Source organism: Glycine soja, chromosome 9 (genome assembly GCF_004193775.1).
Source record: "Glycine soja cultivar W05 chromosome 9, ASM419377v2, whole genome shotgun sequence".
NCBI classification, from domain to species: Eukaryota; Viridiplantae; Streptophyta; class Magnoliopsida; order Fabales; family Fabaceae; genus Glycine; species Glycine soja.
The window spans coordinates 25,920,879-25,948,809 of NC_041010.1; the positions used below are offsets into that span (position 1 = coordinate 25,920,879).

General features: G+C 37.2%; 1 protein-coding gene across 5 annotated transcripts in view; it reads left to right on the forward strand.

Annotated features, from left to right (window-relative positions):
- Positions 1–364: 364 nt before the first annotated feature.
- Positions 365–27,931, forward strand: part of LOC114367964 (DExH-box ATP-dependent RNA helicase DExH5, mitochondrial-like) — a 45,028-nt gene continuing 17,461 nt past the window's right edge. For 3 of the 5 annotated variants that reach the window (XM_028325254.1, XM_028325256.1, XM_028325259.1), the window contains exons 1-9: positions 365–643; positions 6,076–6,208; positions 6,751–6,896; positions 7,013–7,100; positions 7,507–7,752; positions 10,356–10,451; positions 22,925–23,113; positions 23,232–23,391; positions 23,472–23,602. In XM_028325254.1, coding sequence (XP_028181055.1) covers positions 6,098–6,208; positions 6,751–6,896; positions 7,013–7,100; positions 7,507–7,752; positions 10,356–10,451; positions 22,925–23,113; positions 23,232–23,391; positions 23,472–23,602 — 1,167 coding nt within the window. In that variant the 5' untranslated portion in view covers positions 365–643; positions 6,076–6,097. The remainder of the gene's footprint in view (positions 644–6,075; positions 6,209–6,750; positions 6,897–7,012; positions 7,101–7,506; positions 7,753–10,355; positions 10,452–22,924; positions 23,114–23,231; positions 23,392–23,471; positions 23,603–27,931) is intronic. The other 2 variants (XM_028325257.1, XM_028325258.1) reach the window with 2 other exon arrangements.

Consider the following 27,931-nt stretch of genomic DNA (forward strand, 5'->3'; position numbering starts at 1 on the left):
GGCACACCAGAGACTATAATAAAGTAATTTTTTTAGTTTTTATAATTTACCTTTAGTTCTCTTTTAGTTCCTGTAGTCTAAAAATATTCTTTAATCCTTGTAGGAACTAGAGAATTAAAATATAAACTATAATAATTAAACAAAATTACTTTCACACCATAGAGACCAAAAATATTAAAATGTAAATTACAAAGATCAAATTTAACCTTTAAAAAAATATGTTCTACTTATAACTTTTTTATTTTTGCTAAAATAGTTTCAAAATATAATAATAATAATAATTCACACCTTCAATTTAAAGGTTACTGTAATTTGTTTTTTAATATATTAAGTAGTTAAATTTGACAAAACCTAATAGCTAAAGCGCACACATTACTCCTCACTCACTCGGCAGCACACACAAAACCTATAGCGTGTATCACTCCCTTTCTTAGTCACTCACTCGGCAAAAGAGAAGCGTCGACGGTCTGCACAGTGGGTGCTTCATCGACGGTAGCGACCTGTGGCGGAGGACAGGGTTCCCATCGCTTTTGGAGTTCGCGTCGGGCAGAGAAGGTTCTCTGCATTGCGCTGGGACGCAAAACCCTTGCTGCAATTAGCACCACGGCGCAGCCGCACACCTCTGAGACGCCACCGCAATCAGGTTTAATCATCTCACTGCATTAAAATTAATTATTTGAAAATGAAAACACTAACCGTGTTAGTTTAAAATTGACAGAAGAATTATCTTGAGCAACATCGCAATCATAAGTAACTAAAATGAGAATTTTAAAACATAAAAGGCTGCAGTAAAAAAAATATAAAAGGCTAAAATGATAAAATGTAATAGACCAAAATAAGATTTAGTATATATAAAATAAATGCAAAATGGACACGTGATTGTAGCTATTTGAGATGAGATGATATTTTGAAAGCATTAGGCATGGTAGACGAGATTGTCTAGTACGTCTAAAAACAATTTCAATACTTGTTTTGAAAGCATTAGGCATCTCTTATTTATTTATTTTTCTTTTTTCTTTACACGCATGTTAAAAATATTTATTCTCCTGCACAGAACATGAATAATGAGTCATTAGTTCAAGCAACAGACCTGACACATGTTGGTTGTGTGGTAGACACGTTGAATTGAACATGAAGCAGAATTGCTTTTGAAATCACAGATGTTTAATTAGTTTGATGTTACGATAGATTCAACTTTTCAAATATTTTGCATTCAATTTGAATCAATATATTGTGCTATTTAAACTTCTGTAGTGGTCTTTTCCTTATTAGTTATTATTGTATCATCTTTATTTTTTTGTGTTGCACAAAATGGAAACCTGGATAAAGATATTTGACAATGGCCAATAATAGTAACTTGATCTTGATGTGTAAGAATTTCTCGAGAAGTGTAATTGTGGAGGAGTTATTTAACTTGTTTTTTACCTTACAATGTTATATTTAAGAATTTCAACTAGTTTTTTTTTAATAGTATCATCTTTAAGAACCTAAAATACGTCCTAAAATTGTTTTACAATTCTTGATATTGTTACTTTTATTTATATATATATATATATATATATATATATATATATATATATATATATGAGCAAACTATACTTATACAAAAATTGTCATGCCAGTTACTTCAACCATAAATCTATATAAAAATTCTTAAGTTTAACATCCTAATGAGTAACATTTACTTCATATTATTGATAAAGTGAATATTATAAGTACACGTGTTTATAATTTATTGATTTATTTAAGAAAGATATCTTACTTGAGAAAGATATCAATACCCATTGATTGAAATATGAAAGCATAATAGAATTTAACTTAATTAACATACCAGGCATGGTTGGCTGTGAGAAACCAAGAATTTTGGTGAGCAATACCAATCTTGTTTCTTACTGAAGTATTTGGTAGAAAAGAGAGTAATATGATGGATAAAAATAAAATGGATGAGTGAAAGTAGATAAAATGTTGGACAATGCCATAAGGGCATTTGTTGCTCTTTTAACTCGAGAATGTGGACTGTGAATAAATTAGGATGATTGGAAGATGCATTCCCAGACCATGGACTGTGAATAAATTAGGATTTAAAAGACCGATAAATTAGGATTAAATTAGTATAGAAAGTCAATGAGAAAAATACCAACATAACCAAGCCTTCAAATATATGATTTTTTTTTCCTTTAATTTTCTTTGGACAAAACACACCATGTTGATGGGAAAACATCTTAATGCAATTTCAAGTTTATTGATCAACTTGATCAATCATCTTCTGAATGTTTTCATTGTATTCTTTTGAATGATCTGTTTTATTTGTTTGATGATTGTTTGCCTTACTATCATATATTATGCTCTGATAAAATTGTTTTTATATTTCTTTCAAACAATTACATTGATTTGTTGAAATCTGTTAAAGTTTGAAATCCTTATAATAATAGACCATTCCTCTGATCATATATATGATCGATATAAATGGAATTTGATGGAGCATAATGAGTGGCTCTTGGCTGGTTTTTTGTGGTTAATGATCACTGCAGTAGTATATATTTTGATGGGTATATGTGGGATTCCTACTTTCTTGTTATTGAATATTTAGGTGGGGGAGCATCATATAAATATTAGATAACCATATAGGTTGTGGATATTTTTTTCATGATTGTGTCTTCCATTTACTTTGGAGTGGTATTTCTTGCACTATACCATTTCCTTTTAATGAAAACTTGTTTGCTGATCCAAAAAAAAAATGTCTCTATGCTCTAATAAAACCTTTGATATATAGAAAAGCTATTCTTCAAGGCATCTTTTAGTTATGATCTTTAGAATAAAAACTTTGTTTTATGACAAAATACATACGTACGCTCTAATAATAAACAAAGTTAAAATCCTTTACCATTATCTCTTCTCTCTAATTATGGAACCTTCCTCTCGATCTTTCTCTATCTTTTTATCAATAAACCAAGGTAAAAGTCTTAAAATGATCATATAATTTATATAAAATTATATAAATTATATGATCATGGACGCTGGTGTTACCCTGGATTTAAAAAATGAGAAAAAAGAAAATTAAAATGGGATGAACGTCAATCAAACACATGACCTTCAGATCTTCACACACTGTCCCAACTCAGCTATCACTGTAGTTTAAAGTATTTGGTTACTTCTAAATTTTGAAAACATAAACAAAACACATCATTATGTTAAGTTGTTCTTAAAGTTAAATTATCTTTTACAATCCAATCAAATATTTATCCTATGTTACGTAAAGCCTCTCATGAATAACTTAAATATCTTTTTCATTTTTGTAAATTAGTATTTTTTTTATTTTTATGTTTTGTAAATTTATTTTTTTCATTTTAGTTTTTACAAATTATATTTTTTTAAGGTACGTGATTTAAATAAAAGTTCTACTTATATATATTTTATGTGTGAGTACACTAATTGTAGTTAATGTTTAATTAATATTCAAATTTCATTATGTATTTAGTGTAATAGACAAAAAGGAATCACTAAATGTGACTACTACGTGATGCACTGGATGTCCACGATAATCTTAGGATCTTTCAAGAATAATTGGGAGACGGTAATTGTTTATTTCAAACAAAGTTGGTTTTTTTATAATTGTTATTACATTATTAATTTATTTTTTATTTGATCATGCAATATTATAATGAAGTTAGACCATTGGAAGCAGAGAGATTCAAGGCACTTCGCATACAGTGGACACAGTATTATCTAAAAGTTAGAAATCAAACATAGGATGTTAGGCAACTATGTAACTTTAGGTTAATTAATTAGTTTACATACTTTGCATTACATTTTTTACAATTGTTGTTTCATCTTAACATTCAATAACCTTTGTTGATAGCTAGTTTTTTGCTAAAATCTATTTGAAAACAGAATGCAAATGATATATGTTGTGTGCTGTGTGGTCTGATTTTAAATTTACAGGTTAAATTTTGGTTTTTTTTTGTAAAAACAGAGACATTATTTAAAAAAAAATTCCTGAAAATAACATCGGTTTTTTATTAAAAACCGATGTTAACTGTCAATAGTAACACATTCGTTAACATCGGTTTTTTCAAAAAACCGATGTTAACTGTTAATAGTAGCACATTCGTTAACATCGGCTTTTTGAAAAAACCGATGTTAACTGTCAATAGTAACACATTCATTAACATCGGTTTTTTTATAAATAACTGATGTTAACTGTCAATAGTAACACATTCGTTAACATCAGTTTTTTTTTACAGAAAACCGATGTTAACTGTCAACATTAACAAATTCGTTAACATCGGTTTTTTAAAAAACCGATGTTAACTGTCAATAGTAACACATTCGTTAACATCGGTTTTTTTATAAATAACCGATGTTAACTGTCAATAGTAACACATTCGTTAACATCAGTTTTTTTTACAGAAAATCGATGTTAACTAACGTTAATATCGGTTTTATGAAAAAACCGATGTTAACTGTCAACATTAACACATTCGTTAACATCGGTTTTTTGTAAAAACCGATGTTAACTTTCAACATTAATATACATTTTCTGGGTGTAATTCATATTAGCAACATCGGTTATTTATATAACCGATGTTGGTCATTTTACGTTAACATCGGTTTTTTTAAAAATCGATGTTAACGATAATACTATCAACGTCGGTACTTTCAACATCTGTTCAAAAACCGATGTTGAAAGTCATAAATAACCGATGTAGAAAGCATATTTTCTAATAGTGAGAATAAAAGACTTAGAGAGGAAGAAGGAGAAGATGAAGGAAATGAGAAGGCAAGGTGAGTTCCCATGGCTGAATGGTAGGGAAATTAAGATTTTTACTTATTTCACCTTTTCTCCCTCTAAATACACCCCTTTTTGTACAACTAAACTAATTTACAAGGCTTTAAGAACTTAACTCAAACTCATCTAAACCCGCCAAAACATATCAAACACCAAAAACATAACATTTTAATTAATTTTATTATATCAAATAACATAATTTATGCTTAATTCCTCTTGCATTTAAATCTAACACTTACTCACACAATTAAGAAAACTACAACATTACAAGCACCACATAGTTTACGAAAGAGTTTCACATGATCAATGGTGGTTTGGGATTTGAGGAAGGTTGAGATGGTTGATGGTGGAGGGAGGTTGTCGACGTTGGTGCCATAGTTGATGCTGATTTTGATTGGGGGGGGGGGGATGGGAAGCATGGAGGGGGATGAAGAGAGTACATGAGAAGAGTGCAAGGAGAAGGAAGGGCCATGGTTTGGTTTCAACCATGATTTTAAGGAGGAAGAGTTAGTGGGGAAGTTACAAGTTAGTGTGTGCATTACTTCATTCGATGAAGTATTGAATTGAGACATGATTCCATTGTGTATTTTGACAACATAATCATGTTTTTGTGAAAAATATATTTTTAGAAGAAGAAAAAATATTTAAAGGGGTGTTGTGCCTTGTGCAAAAGTGAATAATGATGAAATAATGGAAAGGGAAGGTGTGTTGTGGGGGATTAAGGTGGGATAGGTGAATAAAATTGGAGAAGAAGTGATAAAATATGAAATTTACTTTAAGAAAACAAAATAGGATTCTTGTAAAGACAAAAAAAAGGGGGTGAGAGCTTAACATATAAAATGAGGAGAAATAACAAAGCCCATGCCCTTCATATAAGTGTGCCTTTATCATATAGGTGCACTTTTATTTACTTAGGCTTAATTATATTTCTACTATAATTTTTTAAATTTTGACAAATTTTATTTTTAATTTTTTAATTTAATGATTTTACTTTAACTTTTAAGAATTTTGTAAATTTGATTTTCTGTAATTTATTTATTAATAAGTACAAAAGTTGAAGGTAAAATTTGTAAAAAAAAATTCATTAAAAATTAGAAAAACAATAAATTAAGAATAATAAGTTCAATTATGTCAGAAAATAAAATTCGTAAAAGTTAGGAATAAAATCATTAAAATGCGTCAAATAAAAAGCTGGAAATAAAATTTGCAACAAATTTAAAAGTTAGGGCTACAAATATAATTAAGCCTAAATTATTTTTACTAAACGTTAATTTATTTTCTCTAAGCTCGGGGCTTTGCTTGCACTGCATGTCCTCTCGCCTTCCATTTCTCGCCATGAATTCTCACCGTCCCGTTCAGGTTGCTGCTGCTGACAACGGGGTTAATCGTGATGTTGAATTTGGGGCTTCTTCACTACCAGTAAGATTACTTTCAACACAATGCTCCTTTATTACTCTGTGGTTTTATTCTCTCTGCTCTGAACCTTTCCCCCTTAATTTTTCAACATACCTACCCTGCTATTCAACTGGTACTTTCTTAACTTTCAAAGTATTTTTATTTTTATTTAGTTACTACTGTCAGTGTGCCACTGTGCCTTTTTTTCTCTTTCTTTTCTACCTAAAAGATTTTCTTTTGTAAGTTTCGTTTCTGCTGCTGTATCCGAAGCTGTATCAGTGTCTGGTTGTAACACCAACAACGTTTGGCACAAGTAGTAGCGGTTTGTGTCTCTTAATCATTTGGTCTAGGGTACAAATCCTGGTTGGCCCTTGGGAATGGAATAAATCGTGTTGGGAGGAGAAACCCATCTTGTGTGCGTTTAAGGTCTGACAAATATTTATCACTACATTCGGCAGGACAACTTCGTTCCAATACCATGATTACCAAAAAAAAGTGTCTGGTTGTAAACTTGCATGGAAACGTATGTCCGTCTGTGTGCTTTGTATTGATAATTTACTTTTCAGAGTGATTTCCCCTGTGATTACTGGAAGCAGAAATTAAGCATGTTTTTAGATGACAAGAGTAAGCAAGAGTTGATTTCAAGGGAGAAAAAGGATAGGCGTGATTTTCAGAAAATAGAGGCTTTGGCAACCAAAATGGGGTTGTTTAGGTATACACATTCTTCCTATTCTCATGGTTTAACAATAAATGCTTGAGTCACAATTCTTGCTATCTATCTATCTATTGTGGGGGATTGTAGTTTTTAACTGCATTTATATATGGCAGCCATATGTATGCGAAAGTTGTTGTTGTCAGTAAAGTCCCTCTTCCAAACTACAGATATGATTTGGACGATAAACGGCCATTGAGGGAGGTATGTTGATCAAGTTCCATCATCTACCCTGGACCTTCCTGAATCATCTGAGGAAGTCTAACATTAATGATTAAACAAAATTTTCCCCAAGTGTTCTTCCTTTTCCTCTTGTTTACATCTGCTACTTTTTATTTTTTATTTTTTCATTGGAGCGTATACTTGAGTTTTTATTTTCTGTTTTCACTCTTTAATTAGTAAATTGTCACTTTGTTTCAAATTGTTAAAACAATGTTTTTTTCTTCTTCTCTATTTCGTGTACAAATCTTCAATAATAGGAAACAAGTTGAAAATAAGGTGACAGTGTTGTAATTAAAAAGTGAAAACAGGAAATAGAAACACAAGTAAACACCCCCCTTATTATCTCTGTCTTTGAGAGAAACTTTAGTAAAGCTTCAACCATTGACAGGTGAACCTACCTACTACTATGTTAAGGCGAGTTGATGAATATCTTCAAGAATACCTAACCCAAAAGTCAAGAATGAAGGAAAGCTTTCCAGATATGTGGTCTGCAAGATCAGCCAATAACGGTAATATTGGTACAGATGAAAGGGTTTTTGATCCACCTCGGTCACTAGCATCCAGTAGGGCTGTAGTGGGGAAAATTCTCTGTCAAAGAAGTTTACAAATGTGTGATCAGCAACGAGCTTGGCAGGTAATCTTCACTGAAAATACCAATGTGGTGTGTGTTCTCTCCTTCTGAGATAGATTTCATATCCACATTTTGTTTTATTACTTTATGTTTTCTTCATAATTCAAATTTGAAGGCATTTTCTTTGGCAGCTTCTAAAGTCTGTTTGTGTAAGATGATTATACAAACCTTGTCCCTAATTGTCTGCATTCCTTGTAGATGTTTAAAAGGGTCTTTCGGGGTTGTAAGGGGATAAAAGAAAAAGAGCTCTTGCCATGTATAGTTTTTAATTTCTATTTGCATTTGCTCAATTAAGAGTGGTTGGTATATGAAAGGAGGGTATCTCCATAAGTTTAAGTGCTGGTCTATAATTATAAGATATAGGGAAGATAATATGATGAGGGAAGGTGTACAGTGAGTTATAATGTTGCTTTTGGAAGATGGGATAAAAAATCATAGTATATGATCAAAATTCTTGATGTGGTGTTCAAACAGTTTGAGACACCTTGCACATTTGTGAATTAAATACTCAAAGGAAACAACTATACATTTATGGCTATAATTTTATGCATGCCATGAACTAACTATATTTACTTTTATGTGGTGTGGAGGGTTGGGAACAAAAGAGGATAAATGAATATTTTAGAAGAAGAGCAGGGATAAAACTCATGAAAATTTTTAATTCATCAAAAGCTTAGATTAGAAATTCAAAAGTTAATACGCTAATGCTACACCTACAAGTCCTAACAACACTAAAACAGTAGGATGGGATGGGAAGCCCAGCATAACACAATTAATTTTACTTTTAAACAGAAATATTAACTTAATCATAACTATGTAATTTACTTTAGTCTACAGAATTTTCTTTTATTCAAATGGGATGTGGAAGAGAATATGTGAAGTTAGGTAGCTAGTTTTCATTGAGATGGTGTCTAAGCATTTGGGTGATATGTTCTATTTGTTGACTACAATTTAAAAAATGTCTTTATCTGTTTTTAGTTTCATTTTTTCTTTTGAGTATTGACATCTCATTAGTATTAGTCTATCCACTTGGGCCTGACATAAACTGATACTTGTGCATACACATACTGAGACAAAATGCAACTAGCACATCTTCCTAGGTTTTATTTACTTTGTTAATGTATCTTTTGGCAATATCTCTTGTAGATTGAATTTGAGGCAACCTTTAACTGCTGGGAACCATTGTACCCAAGGTTGGGCTTAATTTTTGTGGTAATAAGATAAAAAAAATGTATGGGTCCTCTTGGTGGTCATGATTGTTTGTTTGTGGGTTCCATGCTACTATTTAGTGTATATAGATGGGGAGCCAAGCTCTATTTTAATTTTTAATGTGGATTCTATGGCTGAACTGATTTTGGTTCAAAGCACCTGATCTTTTTTTAGGGGTTTCCTTGACAGATATGGCGAGGGATATTGCAGTTTTCATCTATTGATGAGAATAACTTGATGTTTCCGTTTAGTTACTCTTTGTTTGCGGAGATGATTTTTTTTTCTCTTCCCATTGTGGAATGTGAAGGATCTTTTTCTCATTGTGGTAGTTGAATTGTGATGCAAAACGCGAAGTGGGACCTATTTTCTGAATAGTAAGATTCATGATCATTAACTAAAAAATAAATCTAAGAGCATTTTCAAGAAATACATCAAAATCCTCTTAGTTGCTCTTTGTTCTTGATCATGATTTTTTTTGCTCTTCCCATTGTGGAATGCGAAGACCTCTTTCTCATTTTGGTAGTTGAATTGGGACTCAACATGAATCGGAAGACCTATTTTCTGAATTGTGAATCGAATCGAATAGTGAATCATAAGATTCAAGATCAATAACTAAAAAACATAAATCTAAGAGCATTTTAAAGAAATACATCAAAAGTTTCTCTCTCTCTCTCTCTCTCTCTCTATATATATATATATATATATATATATAATTCCAACAAATCAAATAAGACAAAAGTTGTGGGCAGAGGAGGCAGCCATAGGTCATGTCCGTTAACAAAAGAGGGTGTGCTTTTGTCAAAATAAAAGAGGGGATAAAAACAAAAACAAAAAAACAGAGGTAGAGGGGGACCACCACGAAACAGGTCTTGAACAGGGAGAAAGAGACTACTTGCTGCCTTCAACTATGCACTGCAAACTGCAGAGAGAGAAACTTAAAGGAACCAAAAAGTATCTGAGAAAGGGAGAGTGGGAGGTCAAATGATAAAGGAGCGAATTTTTTTTGCACCTTTTCTCTAGCAAAAAATACCACAGAATTGACACCTGACCCACACATTGAGTAATGCCACAAACTCAGAAATAACGATTGTTCCGACTCAGGTATGATACTCGCGATTCAGCTTGTGATACAGACACAAAAACGTTTCACCTTTTGATTTTTATCACCTGCCTTCATTATCATATTGAATCGGGAGTTGAATCACATGATTCATATGATTCTAACTACTTGTTTCTTATCCATTGGTTTTGTTGTAATTTTCTTCTCTCAGTCTTGATGAATTTCTTATTTTTTCCTTAAATAAAAATATTGCTCATGTATGCTTCAGTTAGTTGTCATTTCCCATTACCTGTATAAGTTTAGAAGATAAAGGGGTTTTAATGTCTTTCTATTGCAGGAATCTCCAGAAGGAAGAACAATTCTGGAATTTCGTAGTAGTCTACCTGCTTATAAAGAGAAGGAAGCAATATTATCAGCCATATTAAGGAATCAGGTTTGTTGAATCAATGTATTTTGTTATTGCTTAGTCTCTAATGTTACTTAATAATGCACCTTATAGATATTAAAAGTCTCTTTTAATTTTCATTTGGATACTATTATTAGAGAGACTTGTTGAGAGTTATCGTATAGTTGTATTTGATAGTTATTTCTGTTTTTGTATGTACAGATTTTTTTTTGTTATTTTCTTTATAATGACTGATTTGCTGCCTGTAATAGGGCTCTTTGTTTTGCTAGTAGTTATAAACTTAAGGCTATAATATATAATGAAATTCTAGGGTTTTAGGTATAGTGGGAGGGAGAAGAGAGCACTAAGACTAAATGTTACAAACCAAATTAAGAATTTAATGATATAATGAGATTAAATATAAAATGAGAGATATCTCTCTTCCAAGGCTTTCCCAATCAAAAATGATTTTTCCTTTCACAAAGAGCAAAGCTCAATTCACGGATGATAACCAACCTTACCGAATTCCCTATGCTTTTAGTCCTCCTATTTATTTATGTCGGTAACTCCCTCTAACTAACTCACTAATATTCTAACTATCCTTACTAACTCCTCCCTTTTCCACATTCCTAACAATACCACTCCTCCTAAAAGTCAACCTTGTCCTCATGTTTGAAAGGAACTGACTGATAACATATTTTATGTTACTGTTTCCCCAAATTCTACCTATGCAGTAGTACCCCCCTTCTTCATTCCAATTTGCATCTTCTTCCAAAATACTTTCGTTGGGCTTTGCATTCAACTGAATCCTGCTGGAATCTACTAGTTCTCCCCTGTCTACACATTCTGTGTCAGGCCAACACGATTTGACCTTGAATTGGGCTGGGTAAAGTTGTTTCGATGAAGTGTTGTATGATGGCCAATACTAGAGTCTAGAAGACTAGAACATAGATCCAATTCAAGTCGGGGGGGTGGGGGGTTATGAATTTAAATGGTCTTTGATTGGGGACTCTTCAAAAAAATATTCCTAGGCTAAGGGTTTGAGAAAAAAATAGAAATTACTCAAATGATTCCTTTGGGGGGGAGGGGGGGGGGGGAATGACTTGGAGAGGAAAATTCATTGGGTAGGGTGGAGTAAGATTTGTAAGCCAAAAAAAGAAGGGAGGTTGGGTATCAGGGAGTTGGAGAGTTTCAATGATGCACTTTTAGGGAAGTGGAGGTGGAATATGTTCCAACATGAGGGGGCTTTGTGGGTGCAAGCATGAACAAGCGCCTAGAAGATGAGCTTAACATACTACTACCCTTGACTCCAGATTCAATCAGACCCAAAAAGATGTTCAAGAGTAATCTCCAATTCCTCTCTTATTTCTCATTATCATTTCAAAAACAGCTTTGTTTTGTCTACCCATTATACAAAAACATGATGACACTTTCTTTGATTCATTCTGTTGAGAATTAAGAATTTAATGTATAAATGATGTGATAGGATATGATATCTGATTTAGAGGAAATTGAATATCCTCTAATTATGTGTAATCAATACTACTTGTCTGTATAAACAAGCATCCGCTGTGTACTCTGACACACGGTTTATACTCAATTACCCCTCTATATTTTCTCTCATTTTACATGGTATCTAGAACTAGGTTAAGGAAATAAGGAAAACCATCCCTCATCGGGGACCTACTGTCCCCGGTGAGCCCTTTTGCTCACTGCCTTTCTTCTATCAGTCTTCTTCTTCCTATTTCTGGTGGACCTTTCTGGCTGTTGCACTTATTTCGGCGCTTTCCAATGACATTTTTCTGCATTCCAGTTGACCTTTCTGCTTGCTGCCTCCTTTCCAGCAATTTTCCCCCTTTTCCGGCAGCCGCTGTCCGTCGATGGAGCTCTGGGGATGTTTCCAGCAGGTGAACCCACCACCAGCATCGTCGTCCACCGATCTACACGATGGTGGCTACCACATCTCAATCAGGCATGCAACACTCCTTTATGCGTCCACTCTTTTGCGCGCCAGACTTAGCTAAACAACACACTTCTTTGGCACCTGCACCGTCTTGGGCTGCACTTCTACTGCAGGAGGTGCTCCTCTTGTGCGAGCATAACCTGAGAGTTTTGCCTCAAACGGAGCATCCATGCGGACACACAATTGGAGCTCGTTCTGTTTACCCTTCTTTAAGTACTGTTTGGTTTGCGATTTTGGGCTGGGCACTATGCAGTCCATTTATTTTTATGCGTTTTGCATTGTTGCGAAGAAGTTTCCAGTTGCCTATCCTACCGTCGTCTCTTTTTAGCATGTTTTCTGGTCACTGCCTTTATCTCGTCACTCATTTTTCAGCGAAGAACTTTCCAGTTGCCTATTCTGTTGCTGTCGTTTTCCGGTGTGTTTCTCAGTGACTTATCTCAATTCGTTGTCACTTTATGACGATTTCGTCTCTGCAGGTTGAATAATTGGGCATCCACACTTCATTTGAGGCTTCCAAATCTTGGTTTTAAGAAGAATGTAACTTGCTTTGAACCTTCTTAGGCTGATATGTTTTCTAGCTCTCTCTTTTTCAAGTAATATCCCCCAATTTCAACAAGATCCCAGGGTTATCTTCAAAATATTGGTTTTGTGGTTCTTAAGAAGGTCATAACTTGCTTGCTATAAATTTCTTAGGCTGATGGTTATTCTAGCTCTTTGGCAATGTTACCTTTCTAGCATTATTCCCCGACTTCACCAACATACATGAGTTGTCTTTCAAACATTGTTTTTTGGTGGAACTCAATTTTATGTTTATATTTATTAGTTGGGAATAAATTTTCTTGTAACAAGTTAAAGCTTAGTAAGCTTTAGTTGAGGGGGAGTGTTGAGAATCAGGAATTTAATGTATAATGATGTGGTAGGATATGATATCTGATTTAGAGGAAACTGAATTTCCTTTAATTAATCAATATTAGTTGTCTATATAAACAAGCATCCACTGTGTACTCTGACACAGTTTATTCTCAATTATCCCTTTGTATTTTCTCTCATTTTACACATCCAACACTCCAACTCCATCTTCTTCCATCTCTTAGCTCTGTTCAAAATTATCACACAAGGAAGAAGATGCAGAATCTTGCCGCTGCAAAGAGAAAGGAAAACATTGCTACCACAGTCATGGTTAAGAAACAAAACTGCGAAAAGCAACGAGTTGTGTTGGGTGAACTTCCTAATTTACTAAACCTTTTGCTCTCCGAAACTCAGTATTAAAGTATACCAGTGTTGTTAAAAAGTGGCCACAGTGGCGCCATGGTGGAAAGGCGTGGCGGGTTTCGAATGGCGACGCCATGGTGGCCACCATAGCCATGGCGGTCATGGCGGTTATGGCGGCATGGCGGAAAATAGCGTTTTTTTTTTGTTTTTTTCCGCAGGAGTTGGGCTGACCCGACCCAACCCTACCTGGTAACTTAGTCAAAAGCACAACCCTCCCCTCTCAATCAGAACGCAGCCCTCCTCCAACTAAAAGCTCAACCCCTTCACCCAGCCGCGACCCCCCGTACGCAGAACTCAGCCAGCAACGACGACCCCACAGCGACGACAAGCACTGGCACGAAGGGCGGCGACGTGCACCGGCACGAACGGCGGCGACAAGCACCGGCACGAACGGCGGCGACGACGCGCACGAAGGTAGTGAACATCGCGGCCTTTGCGAAGTGGTGCGCGCAAGCTGTAATTTTTTTTTTGTTTTGTTTTTGCTGTTTGACACCTTTTTTTGTGTCTGCAACTTTTTTTTTCCTTTTGCTAATTGACAACCTCTTTTTACTTTTGACAGTCCCATTTTTTTTTCCTATTTGACACCACAATTTTTTTTTCCTGTTCAGTCTTCTTTTGTTTTTTTCAATTTCAATGAGTTTATATATATGTATATTTTTTTTTTGTCCGCCATGACATCCGCCATTTTCTGCTACGCCATCCGTCATATTTTTATGACGGATTTTTGGCTTTCCGTCATGAACCGCCATCCGCCATTAACAACATTGAAGTATACCTACTCTGATTGTTTTATTTTTCTTTAGTACAACTGTAGACAGCTGTTATGACAGCTGTAGCATGCTGTATTAAATAATTAACTGTAGTTAGTTAGTTTCTGGTACGTTAGTTAGGCTCTATATAAACAAAGCTTGTAATCATTCAATGATTTGGGTTGAATAACATTATCTCTCCAATCTCAAACTCTCTCAATATCAAACTCTATTATGGTATACAGAGCTTAGGCTGATTCCTAGATCTGTTCATGGTTTCCGCAAGTCCGATTACTTCTCCTTCCTCCCCTCTGTCACCGCACTCCACGATGGTTTCTGCTCGTTCTAAGTTGACTCACTTAGTCACTCTATTTCCGAGAAGTTGAACACCAAAAACTACTTTCTATGGTGCCAACAAGTTGAGTCGGTGATCAAGAGTCATTGTCTTCAACATTTTCTTCACAATCCAACGATTCTGTAGAAGTTCCTCATGGATGAAGATCAAGATCAGTGTTGTGAAAACCGGCCCAGTCACTAACTTGGTCGAAGTAGTGGGTCAGTGGTTGAACCAGTGGGTCAGGAATTGGCCCGATATATAATAAAAAAAATTATACACACACAAGCATATTTAACATAATTTGATTAATCAATCCTTACTCCAAATCTAAAGTAGCTAATATTCTAAATAACAAAGAAAGTTCGGTAACTAATTCCAGGTTCAATTCTTTTATGTGTTACATTTTAGTTTAGCAATTTCACTTTTTAGTGCAGCGAGTGTTTATTTTAAGAAACTTTGAGATTAACAAATTAATAAGAAAGCAAACATTGTGCATTACTTAAAAAGCTAAAAAGTAAAAAGGTACACACTGTTAAAAAGTAAAAGGTACACACCCAACAATGTGTGTAGAAGTGAAGCAGCAAAGTAATAATATTGAATTGCAATGTATGTAGTGCATTTCAGAATTAAGACTTTTAGACAAGTAACATTGCATTTCTTTCAAATTTTCATGAGACCGGGCCGAGTCAAATGACTGAGTCATTACTGGTTCCAAGCCAAGTTGATTGGTTCTGACCGAGTCAACTGCATAACCGATTCGCAAGCCTACTCGATCCGGCCATAGCTCCAGTTTCTGGTCCAACCAGTTTGACCAGTTTTTATAACATTGATCAAGATGCTGGCAATGTCTCTGAAGCCTATCTTGATTGGGAACAAGATCAATCTATTATTTCTGGTGAAATGCTTACAAGAGTGATTGGTTGCAAGTTCACATGGCATCTATGCGATAAAATCCATTCAGATTTTCACTCTCTCACTTGCGCCAAAGCTTGTCAGATCAGAAATGAGCTTCGAAGCCTTTCTCTCAAGAATCACCCAATTTTTGAGAATTTTCTTCAGATCCAAACACTTGTAAACTCGCATACTTCTATTGGTGATTCTATCTCTCCTGGGGAGCATTTGGAAATGATTCTCAATAGTCTTCCAGAAGAATATGAGTCCACTGTTTGGCTTGTTTGTAACAAGTTCGAGCCTTTCACTGTTGACGAGGTTGAAACTCTTCTTTTGGAGCAAAAACTTCCTTCAAGAGACATAATAAGAGATCTCTGGTTTCAATCAATCTTACTGAAGGTGCAATTGGTAACTCCTGAAATGTGAATTCTAATCCTACTGCAAGTTCTAATTCGCAAGCACAAGTCAATTTGACTTCTCAGCCCTCCTCCACTGATATGAATTACAATGATTACCACATTACACCAGTGGTTGCGGTGGCTGGAGTTTTAACCGTGGTGGTCGTGGCAGTGGCCGGAACTTTGGTGGCCGTTACTCTAATGTGCAGTGCCAAGTTTGTTAGAAATTTGGGCATTATGCTTCTTTCTGTTATCACAGATTTTATGAGAACAATGTTTCGATTGCTCCTCAAGGTCTGAACATGCAGCCTCAATGGTACCCACTCTTCTGGACTATACCTCCAGTACCTTACATTCGATCCTCTCAGCAGCAAATGCCACCACCATCTCAATTTGGTTTTCCTCAACTATATTCTCATTCATATCCTCAACCATACACTCAACCTAACTACACCTACAATAGACCTGCAAGACCTATCTCTCGAGCACCTCCTCAAGCTTTTCATATGAGTGCTCCTGCATCATCATCAACTCCCTCTACTAGCCGGTATCCAGATTTGGGGGTTTCTCATCATGTGACAAATGTGTCACAAAATATACAACCAAACTGTTCCTTTTGAAGGTCCAGAACAAATAACCATAGGAAATGGTCAAGGGCTCAATATTATTCCTTTTGACAAACGTGTCACAGAATATACAACAAACTGTTCCTTTTGAAGGTCCAGAACAAACTGTTCCTACTTGGTAATTGTGAAATATATGATATCTTTCGCCGACGACCAACTACGACCAGAGTCGCTATCCACTGACGATCTCTAAGCCAGAGCCACGACCCACAACTCCTCTGCATGTGCCTACACGTGCCTCCTCTCTCCGGCATGTGTAACTCACACGCTCTTCACAAATTGGCATGTGGTGCTGTTTCCGGTGAGACCCATCCTCTGGCAACCCTTCTGCTGCTTATTAGAGTATAGTATGTTAAATGTTAGCTATAGTGAACAGTTAGTGAGTTAGAACTGTGAAGCAATTGTGAAGCAGTTAGTTTGTTAGAACCGTTAACAGACAATTTGTTAGAAGTTAGTATTTTCTGTTAACCACTTTTCTGTACCAATAAGGCCAGCCTCTATATTCTATATATACTCCCATTGTAATCATTTTTCATTTGAGTAATAATTCAAAGCTCCTTTTTCTCTCAGTTTATCTTAGACTGCTGTTAAAGTTTGTGTAGTTTTGTGTATTGTAGCTGTTTGTAAGTCAGCTTTATTTAGGAGACAACTGTATTGTGTAAGTGTAAACAGCTGTCTCCCTCCCTTTTTGTACCCTATATATATATTTAATAGAGAGCAATGAAAAGTAGATTGATTGTGTGAAAATACACACAAAAATTCAAATCTCAAGTTGGTATCAAAGCGGGTAACCGTTCTGACTCCGGTCGCTGTCCGCCGCCACCGTCTCCGGCCATCGTATCTTCCGGCAAACCCAGGATTGGGTGTGCCTTGAAGAGCGCGACTCACCCCTGGAAGTCACGTGGCCAGAATCCCAGCCACGTGCCGCCACCAACCCGCGCCAATTTCGGAGCGTGAGGTCCATGCGCCGCCCTCCGGAAGTTCACTGGACCAGTACCAGCTGCTTCACCTTCTCCTGGGCACGTTTCAGCCCTTGTTATCCGGTATTGACAACTTGCTCGTTCCAGCCCTTGTGTTTCCTTCTCCTTCTCCGTTAGGGTTTCGTTATTTGATCATAAATGGCCTCTGCCGGTCTTGTATTCTCCTTCTCTGGAACCCCCACCATCACCACTGCAAAACTCAACTGGAAGAACTACCTATCTTGGTCTACCTCAGTGGAGTTGTGGTTTCTTGGCCAAGGATATCATGACCACTTGGAAAAAGGAGCTAATGCTGTCCCAAATGACAAGAAATCTGAGTGGGAAAAACTTGACTTTCAACTATGTGCTGTGCTGTGGCAATCGGTTGAGCCGGATGTTTTGGAAATTCTTAGATCATTCAAAACATGTTGTTCTTTTTGGAAGAAGGCTCAAAAGATATTTGCCAATGATATTCAAAGTCTTTTCGATGCAACCCAAAAAGTTGCTGCACTCAAACAGACCAGCCACGATATGATTGCACATATAGGTAAAGTTTGAGCGGCAGTGGAAGAGTTAAAAAGGTTTCTTGTGGCTGATTCTTTGGAGGAAGTAAATAGGAAGCTGGACAAGTTTTACATGGTTCTTATTTTGCGAAGCCTACATTCAGATTTTGATCACGTGCGTGATCAAGTCCTTGCTGGTGATCAAGTTCCGTCAATGGACTCTCTAATTACTAGACTTCTTCGTGTGCCCCATGTGTTGAAAGATGAAAACTTAGCTGAAGTTGTGGAAACATCAGTCATGGTTGCACTTCGTGGAAGAGGAGGAGGTCATAACAACAGAGGAGGCCGCCGTGGAAGGAGTGGACGTCCTCAATGCACCTATTGCAACAGGATGGATCATACTCAAGAAAATTGTTACTCCTTACATGGCTTTCTTGACAAGGTAGCACATGTATCTAAATCAGAAAAATTAGAGTCTAAGTTCTCTGATGAAGAGCACCAAGAATATTTGAAGCTCAAATTTGAAAAATCCAGCAACCAAGTCCAATCCTCCTTGGTACCATGTGTTTCAACAGCATGTATCTTTCAATCTATGGAAGGTCCTAGTCCTTGGATACTTGATTCAGGTGCCTGTAATAATATCTCTGGTAACAAATCATCTTTTTCATCTATTTCTTTTCCAAAAGCTCCCCACTTTGTTACTATAGCCAATGGGTCCAAAGTTGCATCTCAAGGAATTGGTCAAGTTTCTTTGTCTCCTTCATTAAAGTTGAACTTTGTATTATTTATTCCTCATTGTCCCTATAACTTAATCTCATTAAGTCAGCTGACTTGTTCGTTAAATTGCTCAGTAACCTTTGATGCTAGTTCTTTTGTTATTCAGGAACATGGTATGGGTCGTCTGATTGGAGAAGGACGTGAATCATGAGGACTTTATTACTTAGAATCCAGCTTTCCCGTGTCCTGTTTTGCAACTTCAAAACCCAAGCTTTTGCATGATCGTCTGGGTCATCCAAGTCTACAGAAATTGAAAATGATGGTTCCTAGTCTTAAGAATCTTCAAGTCTTAGAATGTGAATCTTGTCAATTAGGGAAACATGTTAGGTCATCATTTCCTCAAATTGAAAAAAGATGTAACTCAGCTTTCTCTACTATTCATTCTGATATTTGGGGACCAAGTCGTGTCACATCTTTTGGCTTTAGATATTTTGTAACCTTTATTGATGAATTCTCTAGATGTACTTGGGTTTATTTAATGAAAGACAGATCTGAACTTTTGCCTATATTCATGTCTTTCTTTAATGAGATTAAGAACCAATTTGGAAAAACTATTAAGATTTTCAGAAGTGATAATGCTAAAGAGTATTTTTCTCATGATTTATCCTCCTTTTTATCCTCAAAAGGTATTTTACATCAATTCACATGTCCTCATATACACAACAAAATGGCATAGCAGAGAGGAAGAATCGTCATCTCCTTGAAACTACACGCTCCTTAATGTTAAACTCAAATGTTCCTACACACCATTGGGGAGATGCAGTTTTTACTGCTTGTTTCTTAATAAACAGGATGCCTTCTTCTACTCTTGAAAATAAAATTCCTCACTCAATTATTTTTCCTCATGATCCATTATTTCACGTCTCTCCTAGAGTGTTTGGTTGTACTTGTTTTGTCCATGATCTCTCTCCTGGTTTAGACAAACTCTCTGCTAAGGCCATTAAATGTGTCTTTTTGGGGTATTTTTGTCTTCAAAAGGGTTACAAGTGTTACTCTCCAACTACAAGACGGTATTATATGTCTGCTGATGTTACCTTTTTTGAGGACACACCTTTCTTCTCGTCCTCCATGGACTATCCTTCTTCCTTTCAGCAAGTCCTTCCAGTCCCATCTCCTGGTCCACTGGGTAATTCCAATCAAAGTGTTAGTGAAATCCCATCTATTCCACCAAGTTCAACTGAAGTTGCTCCTCCACCTCTCATTACATATCAACGCAAGACACGACAAGTTAGTTCTACAGTGCCTGAGTGTTCTCCTCGTGATTCCCATTCTCCTCCAACAGATCCTCAAACCATGGATCCTTCCTCCTCCACTTCTTCTCATAACTCTGATTTAGCCTGGCCTATTGCCTTAAGGAAAGGTACTCGATCTTCTTGTAATCCTCATCCTATTTATAATTTCTTGAGTTATCATTGTTTGTCTCCTTCATACTTTTCTTTTGTTTTCTCTTACTATTTCTAACAATAGTCATGAGGCACTTGATCATCTTGGATGGCGACAAGCCATGATTGATGAAATGCAGGCTCTTGAAAACAATGGTACTTGGGAACTTGTCCCTCTTCCTCCTGGCATGAAAACTGTTGGCTGTAGATGAGTCTATACTATTAAGGTCGAGCCCAATGGTGAGGTTGATCGGCTTAAGGCTTGATTAATAGCTAAAGGATACACTCAGATCTATGACCTTGATTATTGTGATACTTTCTCTCCTGTAGCTAAAATCACCGCTGTTGGACTGTTTCTTGCTATGGCTGCCATATGTCATTGGCCTCTCCATCAACTTGACATTAAAAATGTCTTCCTTCATGGTGGTCTTGAGGAGGAAATTTATATGGAGCAACCCCCTAGATTTGTTGCTCAAGGGGAGTATGGCTTGGTGTGCAAGCTACACCGATCTCTCTATGGGTTGAAGCAATTTCCTTGACCATTCTGTTTTTTTTATTGTCATACATCTCCTGGAAAGTGTGTTTATCTAATGGTCTATGTTGATGATATAGTGATTACAGGAAATGATACTACTAAGATCGTCCAGCTAAAAGAGCACTTATTCAGCCATTTCCAGACCAAGGACCTGAGATATTTGAAGTACTTTCTTGGTATTGAGGTGGCTCAATCAAGAGATGATGTTGTGATTTCACAAAGAAAGTATGCTCTTGATATACTGGAGGAAACAGGCATGCAAAATTGTAGGCCTGTTGATAGTCCTATGGACCCAAATCTAAAGCTCATGGCAGATCAAAGTGAAGTTTATCCTGATCCCGAGAGATATAGGAGACTTGTGGGAAAACTCATTTATCTCACCATTACAAGACCTGATATTTCTTTTGCTGTTGGGGTGGTTAGCCAATTTATGCAAAATCCTCATGTTGATCGTTGCAATGCTGTCATGCGTATTCTCAGATATGTAAAGGACAAGGATTGTTGTATGAAGACAAGGGTAACACTCAAGTCTCTGGATATTGTGATGCAGATTGGGCTGGTTGTCCCATAGACAGGAGATCTACCTCAGGATAGTGTGTTTTTGTTGGGGGAAATGTTATCTCTTGGAAGACCAAGAAACAAACTGTTGTTGCTCGATTCAGTGCAGAGGCTGAATATCGATCTATGGCTATAGTTACATGCGAACTCATGTGGATTAAACAATTTCTCCAAGAGTTGAGATTTTGTGAAGTGGTGCAAATGAAGTTGTACTGTAATAATCAGACAGCTCTTCACATTGCCTCAAATCCAGTCTTCCATGAGAGGACTAAGCACATAGAGATTGATTGTCATTTCATTCGAGAGAAACTATTGTCCAAGGAGATTATCACTGAGTTCATCAATTCTAATGACCAGCCAGTAGATATTTTAACTAAGTCCTTAAGAGGAACTAGGATTCAGTCTATATGTTCCAAGCTTGGTGCATATGATTTGTATGCTCCAGCTTGAGGGGGAGTGTTAAAGTTTGTGTAGTTTTGTGTATTGTAGCTGTTTGTAAGTCAGCTTTATTGAGGAGACAGCTGTATTGTGTAAGTGTAAACAGCTGTCTCCCTCCCTTTTTGTACCCTATATATATATTTAATAGAGAGCAATGAAAAGTAGATTGATTGTGTGAAAATACACACAAAAATTCAAATCTCAAGTACTGCCATTCTCTACTTCCAGCGAGCCTATCCAGCCTTTGTTCTGACCTGTTTGGCTCAGTTTGAAACCAAACACCCCTCTCAACAACCTCATTTGGCCGTTTCGCTGTGTTTCATGGCCTTTACCCTCCTTCAGAATCTTCTTCCCCTATGACGTTCACCCCGCTTCCACTATGGCGTTCACCAATGTTCCTCGCATAGACACATCTATGCACAACTTTCTTTATAGGTGAACTGTACCCGCACCCACTGTTGGGCCTGTTTGGTAGCCAGTGCACCGTCCTCTTGTTGGTCTGCATCAGTGACCTTTCAAGAACGCCATGCCGTCCATGTGCGCAACCAACACAACACACCGCTTTAGCGACCCCACGCAGGGCCCTTTTTCGGGGAGAGAAGTTCATGCACACAATGCATGACACATCTCCAGCGAGCGTCACACTGGAACCGTCTCCTTCCACCTCAGGGCATGCTTTATTCACAGGTGAACACCCATTGCAGCTACTCGCCTTCGTTGGCTGCAGTCGAGGTTTTTCAGCGCAACCATCCGACTCCGACTGGAACTGTCTTTACTTTAGTTTTGTTGGGTTTACCACATTTGTAACAAGCTTGGTTCATATGACATATATGCTCTAGCTTGAGGGGGAGTGTGAAATATATGATTTGATATGTTTTAATTATAGCAGTTTAGTATGAGATTATCTCCCTTATTGCTCATTATTTAGTTTCTTTATGTTGTAAACCTCCTTCGTTATAAATAAGAGTATTTTGTGTGGTCTCACACACAACATTAGTACATTACACAGTAAAACACTGTTATAGTAATATATCATTGAAATTTAGTTTGTAGTATTTATTTGAATCTTTTTAAAGTTTGGCTTCTCAAATTCTTTTTAATTATTAATAATTATTAATTGACATATTTTTCAGGTACTTATCATTTCAGGTGAAACAGGTTGTGGAAAGACAACACAACTTCCACAATTTATCCTAGAATCCGAGATTGAATCAGTTCGTGGAGCTGTGTGTAATATTATATGCACACAACCAAGACGCATTGCAGCAATTTCTGTTTCTGAAAGAGTTGCCTTTGAAAGAGGAGAGAAATTGGGTGAATCTGTGAGTTTTTCAAAGACAGTTACTGTTTATTACTATTCCAGCGCAATAATTTTCTGTTATATAGTCTGTTGGAATTTAAAGCATCTGTCTCTCCTTTGTTTGACTTCTTTTCTGAAAGGTTGGATATAAAGTTAGACTTGAAGGTATGAGAGGGAGAGATACTCATCTTCTCTTTTGCACCACAGGCATCTTATTAAGAAGATTACTAGATGATAGAAACTTAATAGGTGTAACTCATATTATTGTTGATGAAATTCATGAGCGTGGAATGAATGAAGGTAGATTTCTGAACTTGATTGTGTCTTTGATATTTAGAAGATTTTTTATGATAATGCTTTTGCATTTTTTTGTGTGACAGATTTTCTCCTCATTGTTCTTAAAGATCTCCTAGCCCGCCGACCAGAACTGAAACTGATTTTAATGAGTGCTACCCTTGATGCTGAGCTGTTCTCTTCATATTTTAATGGTGCTGCAACTATGAAGATTCCAGTATGTTACATAAACTAAATGACATAGCTTGTTTATGTTGTCAAAGGGATATATATCACTAGGAATTTACTACGATTGATGGATCATGAATCTTAGAGAGAAAGTACTTATATATGTTTAACATTTAACCTGAAGGCATGGTTGTTAAAGTTTAATCATTCTTAAGAGCTTCGCCTTTAAGCCCTGTGGTCCTGACAAATGCCTATGGCAAAGTTGTCACAAGTTGAATCCTTTGCCGCCTTCATTCTTCTAATAATTTGATAAAGATAAACACCCAAGCACTTGGGGAACCGTCCCTTATAAGTTAGCTATTAAGGGTGGAGAACCAAGCACTTAAATACTCCCTTAAGCCAGAAGTGCTGCCAAAACGGCGGCTGGAGGCGTCGTCACATGCTGGAAACGCTTCTGATGAGAGAGCTGTTTGGCACACTGAAAAGGCATGCGTCAGAGCATGTTAGTGGTTCTTTCAAGATGCTGTCATTGGGGTGGCATAGATCGGTGGAAGGCGGTGGCCAGAAAATTCTTCATTGGAATATGAGCAGCAAGTAGAAGGCGAACTGTAGTTGTACACAGTTTGCTAAACATTTATCTTGGGGGACAGTGGGTCCACCAGGAAAACACAGTTTCAAGAGATACCTCTATCAGGCTTTGACACCATGTTAAAATAGGAGAAAACAGAGGAATAATGAACTGGAAATAATTTTTTTTTGCTCAGCAAAAGTAGGTGTATTATATATATATAGAAAAGTACCAGTGGTACTAAATTTACATATGAATAGAAAAGGATCCAGTTTATCCATTGATTTGGCTGGGACAAGCTAGATACACTCTAATGTGTTACATAATTCCACCATCACCTAGCCCCCCCTAGTTACAAAATGCATCCCTCAGGCTAGAAGACCATTGGTTAAAATGTAATGTGAAATCCTTCTCCATAGCTTTGATCCACGACCATAGTAAGAGTAAGGCATCCTCCAGCACCTTGCTTCCGTGGAAAGTTGCATTTTGGAAGACTACCTTGTTTCTATGTTGCCAAATTGTCCATGTTAAGGCAATCCACCAGCATTTCCATCTTTTGGATTTCACACCATCAGCTATCTCAGTTCCATACTGTAGGAAATGATGTCTAGGGTTTTGTGGCATTGCTGTCTTGAGGTTAGCCCAAGACATTGACTCCCACCATAGAGGGAGGGTTTTGGTACAGTTAAAGAATAAGTGAGCAGCCCCCTTTTCATTATTTTTGCAGAATGGACAGAGCATGTCATGTACCATAACTTGTCTCCTTCTGAGGTTTGTCTTAGTTGGTAATCTGTCCCTGATTAGTCTCCATGCAAACACTGTTGACTTGGTTGGTATTTTTAGTTTCCATATTTCCCCAAAATTTCCTCCGTCAACTTCCCCCATAACAGGTCATATCCACTTTTTGTTGAGTAATGTCCTCCTGGTTCAGGTTTCCAAATCCATTTTTCTTCCCTTTGAGAGTGTATTTGCTGCTGAGTTATCTCCCCAAGAAAGCTATCTGCCATTGCTATTTCAGAATCAAAGAGAGGTCTCCTCCAATTCAGCTGCCATTCCCAGCCAGTATTTGTGTTTGTCCCCAACTGCTGTATGATTTGCTGTTGTTGGCATGAAATCTGGTATATAGCCTAGGGAATTTATCCCTTAGTGGTAAATCAGTGTTTGTCCAATGATCCTCCCAAAATCTAATCTTATCTCCCCCACCCACCATCCATTTTGTTTCCCTTTTGAGTGGGAAGTTTTGCTGCAGTTGCTGTGTTTTGATTAGGTCCTTCCACCATGTGGAATCTTTGCTTCCTCTGCTCCCTTCCTCCAATGCCCTCCAGCCGCCATACTTAGAGTGCAGTATTCTAGCCCATGGTTCCTTTTGGCTGTAGAAAAGATCCCATCTCCATTTGCCTAGTAATGCTGTATTGAAGGTTCTAAGATCTTTGATACCAAGGCCACCTTTGGCTTTTGGCAAACATACAATTTTCCAGTTAACCCATGCGATCTTTCTACACTCCGATTCCCCTCCCCACAAAAATCTGCACTGAATGCCTTCCAGTTTGGCTATTATTTTTTATGGTACCCTGAAAAAGGAAAAAAAATAGATAGGAAGTGTTGTTAAAACTGCATTAATTAGGATCACTCTCCCCCCGAAGGATATGTGTCTGTGTTTCCATGCAGTGAGTTTTCTCTCACATTTTCGGATTATACGGTCCCAAAACTCCGTACGTCTTAGGTTAGCCCCAATGGGGATACCCAGATAAAGGGAAGGTAAGGACAAAATCCTACAATTTAGGTATTCAGCTGCCACCTTCGTCCATTGGACAGATTTTCCAATTGCCCCAAAGCTGTTCTTTGCAAAATTTATCTTTAAGCCAGATGCTAGTTCGAAACTCCTCAACAAGGACTTGATTGTCTTCACATTCTTCATTGTGGCTTCACCAAGAAAGATGGTGTCGTCAACGTACTGGAGAATGTTAACTGGTTCACTGTTTTTTCCCACAAGGAAGCTGCTATAGAGATTCTTATCCAATGCTTCTCTCATTAGGCCGGTTAATCCTTCTGCAGCAATATTGAAGAGTAGAGGCGCTAATGGATCGCCTTGTCCAAGGCCTCTATGAGGAATGAATTCATTAGTGGGGCTGCCATTTACTAAAACAGAAACTGTAGCAGATTTGAGGCAGCCCTCGATCCAGGAGATCCACTTTTGACAGAAGCCTAATTTGATCATCATGTAAGATAGGAACTCCCATGATATGGAGTCATATGCTCTTTCGTAGTCCACTTTGAACACCAAACAAGGTTTATGGCTTCTCTTTGCTTCTTCCACCGTCTCGTTGGCTATCACCACACTGTGAAGCAGTTGTCTTCCACTTAAGATTTTGTGGATCTCTCTTTGGGATCAAGGCAATGAAGGATGCATTGCTGCCCCTCGGGAAGACCCCATTTGCATGGAATTCAGCGATGAATCTGCTGATGTCGGGCTTCATGAGCATCCAAAATTGTTTGATGAATTTAAAGTTCAAACCATCCGAACCTGAGCTTTTTTCACTACCACATTCCCAAACAGCCGCCCTTATTTCATCCTCAAGGAAATTTGCCACCAGCATTTCATTATGATGCAGTCCAATACCATGAAATCTAGTGCCATTCAAAACTGGTCTGCACTGTTCAGGTTCATTAAATCTATCATTGAAAAATCTGTGGACCTCCTCTTTCACTCTTATTGGGTTTTCTACCCATCTGCCATTAATGAGGACACCTTTAACTTCAGTATTTGTGCGTTTGGAATTCATCAGCTAGTGAAAATAGCGAGTGTTGCAATCCCCCTCTTTAATCCATTTTACTCTCGCCTTTTGCCTCATCAAGGATTCATGAGACTGTGCTGCTAACCAAAGGTCCTCCTGTAATTTTCTGCGGGTCAGCAGTTCGTGAGGAGTCAGCTGTCTAATCGTGCTTGCATCTTCAAGGCTATTTAGATTTGCCTCTATCCTCTGTACCTTCTTAAGAGTGTCTCCATAATGCTCCCTGTTCCACACTTAGTTTTTTGATTTTTACTTTGAGCGCGTGCCCCCCCCCCCAGCCTCTAGGTTGCGTGTTTGTCTAGCACTCCCTGGCTATCTGATCAAAGGATTTGTCTTTCAGCCAGCAGTCGAACACTCTAAATGATTTTGGTCCCCAATCAATGTTCTTAGCTCTCATAAGTATGGGACAATGGTCCGAGAAGTTCCAATCCAAGATGAATTGGGTGCAGCCTGGCCATTTGTTGAGCCATTCATGAGAGACAAAAAATCTATCTAGTTTACTCTTTGCAGTCCCATTTGGATTAAACCATGTGAATCTTCTCCCCACACTAGGTATTTCTTCTACCTCTAGGTCGGCTAGCCATTCACTAAAATCAGTTATGTTGTTTGCTTCCATACCCCTGTGAGCCACCCCTTCTCTCTCGGACTGGTGTCTAATGCTGTTAAAATCTCCGAAGAAGCACCATAATCCCTCAGGATCTTGGTGTCTCAGCTGGCTTAGTGCTTCCCATAATTCTCTCTTGTTCAGATTATCACATGGGGAATATATGTTTACTATGGTTACTTTCTGGTTTTTGCTGACCCACACTCCATCCAGTAGGATGTAGCCCCTGCCACTTGCTCTATGATCAACTTTGAAGGATTGCTCGTTCCATATACATAACAGTCCACCAGCTGTATTTATTGCTGGCTGGAAATCCCATCCAACAGCCAAATCTCCCCACAATGCCTGGCACATAGTCTTATCAACTTGTTCCTTCTTTGTTTCCTGGATGCATATCATATCCAACTGATATTT